At 43.2% G+C, this 3,164-nt stretch overlaps 1 protein-coding gene across 1 annotated transcript in view; it reads left to right on the top strand.

Moving 5' to 3' along the window:
- The window catches only part of LOC101856234 (proton-coupled amino acid transporter 4), a gene marked incomplete in the record, with an annotated part of 12,303 nt that extends 9,161 nt beyond the window's left edge, over positions 1-3,142 (top strand). The window contains 2 exon segments of the mRNA XM_013090291.2: positions 1,086-1,258; positions 1,729-3,142. Coding sequence (XP_012945745.2) covers positions 1,086-1,258; positions 1,729-1,967 — 412 coding nt within the window.
- Positions 3,143-3,164: the final 22 nt, after the last annotated feature.

Here is a 3,164-nt window from a genome sequence, read left to right as displayed (position 1 = left end):
GGCGGGGCTTTCGGGGTCGAGAGGTTACGTTGTTCACCTCTCATTCAGTAGGTCCTGGGTTTGAAACCTGATGACGGAAACTTTTCTTCTAAAAAATTGTCTTCTTTCACCTCCTCCGTTGCTGTTTTCTAACAATGTTCTGTTGTCTGCTTTCGTCTCCACTTTTTGCCCCCACCCCCATCATCTCCTTTGCCCCCTCCTCTAGGTTCCTAACTCTTTCTTCAGCCTTCCTACTGCTATTCTGTGGCTCCTTTTTACTGCTCTCTTTCAGCCACACCCCTTATTTTATGTTTGGAAAGATCTACGCCTAGCCTCCTTGGGTAAGGGCGAAAAATCTCGGAGGTCTCGTGTGCAAGTTGTGCACATTAAAGATCACTGGGTAGTCCAAAATCAATTTTAAAAAACTAAGGCTCTGGCTGCTACATGAGCAAAATTTAAAATTAATTCTTTCCAAAGTGAAAATGTTTAATGTGTCCTGCACACTAATAGGACCTTATGCAGTTGCCAGCGCCGTAAAACACTTGCCACAATAAGAGTTGTTGGCTTGTGGTGTGGCGGGCAGCAGGCAGATGTTTTGCGGTGGTCTGTTCTCTTTTTTTTTTTGGGTTGGAAATTAATTGGCACTCTACTTGTTCTGATCTTTTCTGTAATATCCCCATTTTGTAATATCCCCATTCTGTAATATCCCCATTTTGTAATATCCCCATTCTGTAATATCCCCATTTTGTGATATCCCCATTCTGTAATATCCCCATTTTGTGATATCCCCATTTTCTCGCTGATGGCCATTCTAGTTTACTATGCTTTGTTATTTTTTCTGCTTCTTTTCAGTGTTGTTGATTTCCTACAGGTTTTTGTGCTGCTGTTCTTTGAGGAAGTCTGCCTCTTCTACTTCTTGTTAAAATGTTTTTGCCTTACGCATGCAGTGGTGCTTGTTAATAAGATTTGATGCCCCCCCCCCACCCCAACAGGTGTTGTTCTTTGATGTAGTCTGCCTTTTCTACTTCTTTCAAAATGTTTTTTCCCTACTCATGCAGTGGTGCTTGTCAATGAAATTGTATCCCTCCCCCCCTTTCTCTCCCCAGGTTGTATCTATCGGTCAAGCTGATGTTTGCCCTGGCCATCTTCATCTCGTACAACCTGCAGTTCTACGTTCCGGTCAATATCATGTGGCCCGTACTCAAGCAACGGTTTCGCAACCGCTGGATTCGGAAGTACGGGGAGTTCCCCTTCCGGATCTTTCTGGTTATTATCACCTGTAAGTTGTGTATATGTGTGTGTTTGGGTTTGTGTGTTTGTGTAAGTGTGTGTGTGTAAGTGTGTGTGTATGTGTGTGTGTTTGTGTGTGTTTATGTGTATCATGTATGTGTGTGCGCACACGCATGTGCGTGTGTGTATGTGTCTATGTGTGTGTGTATGTGTGTATTTGTGTGTGTTTATATGTGTGTATTTGTATGTAAGTGTGTGTGTGTATGTGTGTGTTTCTACATGTTTGTGTGTGTGTGTTTATGTGTGTTTATGTTTATATGAATATACATATATGTGTGCGTGTGTATGTTTATTTGTGTGCGTGTGTATGTTTATATTTATGTTTGTGTATGTTTATATATATATGTGTGTGTTTGTGTATGTTTATATATATGTGTGTTTGTGTATGTTTATATATGTGTATGTATGTGACACCAACTGCTTCTACATTCCCCTCATATTTGTTCTGTTGTATTTCAGTCGGTTTTGCGGCGGTGATACCCCACCTGGATCTTCTGATCTCCCTGATTGGAGCCTTCGCTAGTACCTCGCTAGCTCTCATCCTGCCCGCCACCATCGAAATTCTCACCCAGTTGGGCGAGGGGGAGCGTCTGCCGTTCTATTTATGGCTCAAGAACGGTCTCATCTTTCTTTTCGGGATCATCGGGTTTTTCACGGGAACCTATTCGGCGTTGCAGGAGATCATCAAGAAGTTCTGAGTGATAGCACTGTTGGGTTTTGTGAACGTAGCTGCGTTTCATTTCGCAAAGACTCGCTCCATTTGGGCTGGTCCAGAGCGACTTACATGGAGAGCCTAAACAGACGGGTAATAGGGAAAGATCAGGGCAATGTTGCTTTTTTCGAAAGCGTCCGAGCAAAGGAATGAATGGCAAACCGTGATCGTAGATGACTATCTGTCGCTGATGTCTGTCGCAGATGTCTGTCGCAGATGTCTGTCAGTGGATGATGATGAGCTGCTTCACGCTGAGACACGCGCTGTTGTGAGGTGTACTGCTTTCTCAGTCAGCATCATGCTGGTCTACAGAACGGATGGCCGTCCCTGGTTCAAATCCTCAACTGGACATCAGCTGAACCTGGGGTTGTATTGGGGAGTTTTTAAGGATCTTCACTCTTTCGGATTTGTCTTATATCGGAGATCATATTGGGAGTTTATTATGCGTTCCACCTGTTTGGATTGGTCCTATCTGAGATGGACGTTCAATTTGGAGGTACCATACCTTAAGTAACCTTACAGTACAGTGTTGAGACGGGCATTTCCTTACAGTGTTGAGATTTTTATTGACTATCTCATGTCCCTCTCAGCCTGTGCTAGTCCCTAAATGATCTAAATTGTGTCAATAGTTATGTAAAAACACCTGTATCTTTTAATTAATTTAACTGAGTCGATAGCAACGACATTTAATTGATTTACTGACATTTAATTGATTTACTGCGCCAGGCCCGATAAGTCTGTTGCAGTCACTCTCCTGGCTGGGTGACCACATGGGGTATTTTTTACTGCTGGCTGTGTGACTGCAAAGTGTTAAAAATGACAACAACAAAATTAAGCACCCTTTGTGCAGTTCTGTCGTGTCTGAAATCCAGCGTGTGTTATTTGAGAGCTAGTGGTGTGTACCCTTATGTGGGTCAGGCGTGTGTGGGAGAGAGAGCGTGCCTGCCACAGCGTGTATGATGATACACAAAGCGAGGGTAAATGTCGCACCACGGTAAGGGTGATGGTCACTATGGTAGTCTGTGTGACAGGTCGACATGTAGCTACCAACCTGTACGTAAAAGACGTATATTTGTTAGGCATAGTGATATGAGGCACTTGTTAGAATAATGAGATGGAAGAAACCGACCTTTTCAGACCTTTTGGGAAATTTTTATTGGATTTTTTAAAAATTGGGTCAGGG

Source organism: Aplysia californica, unplaced genomic scaffold (assembly GCF_000002075.1).
Source record: "Aplysia californica isolate F4 #8 unplaced genomic scaffold, AplCal3.0 scaffold01205, whole genome shotgun sequence".
NCBI classification, from domain to species: domain Eukaryota; kingdom Metazoa; phylum Mollusca; class Gastropoda; order Aplysiida; family Aplysiidae; genus Aplysia; species Aplysia californica.
This window is presented reverse-complemented; position numbering and strand designations above follow the sequence as displayed.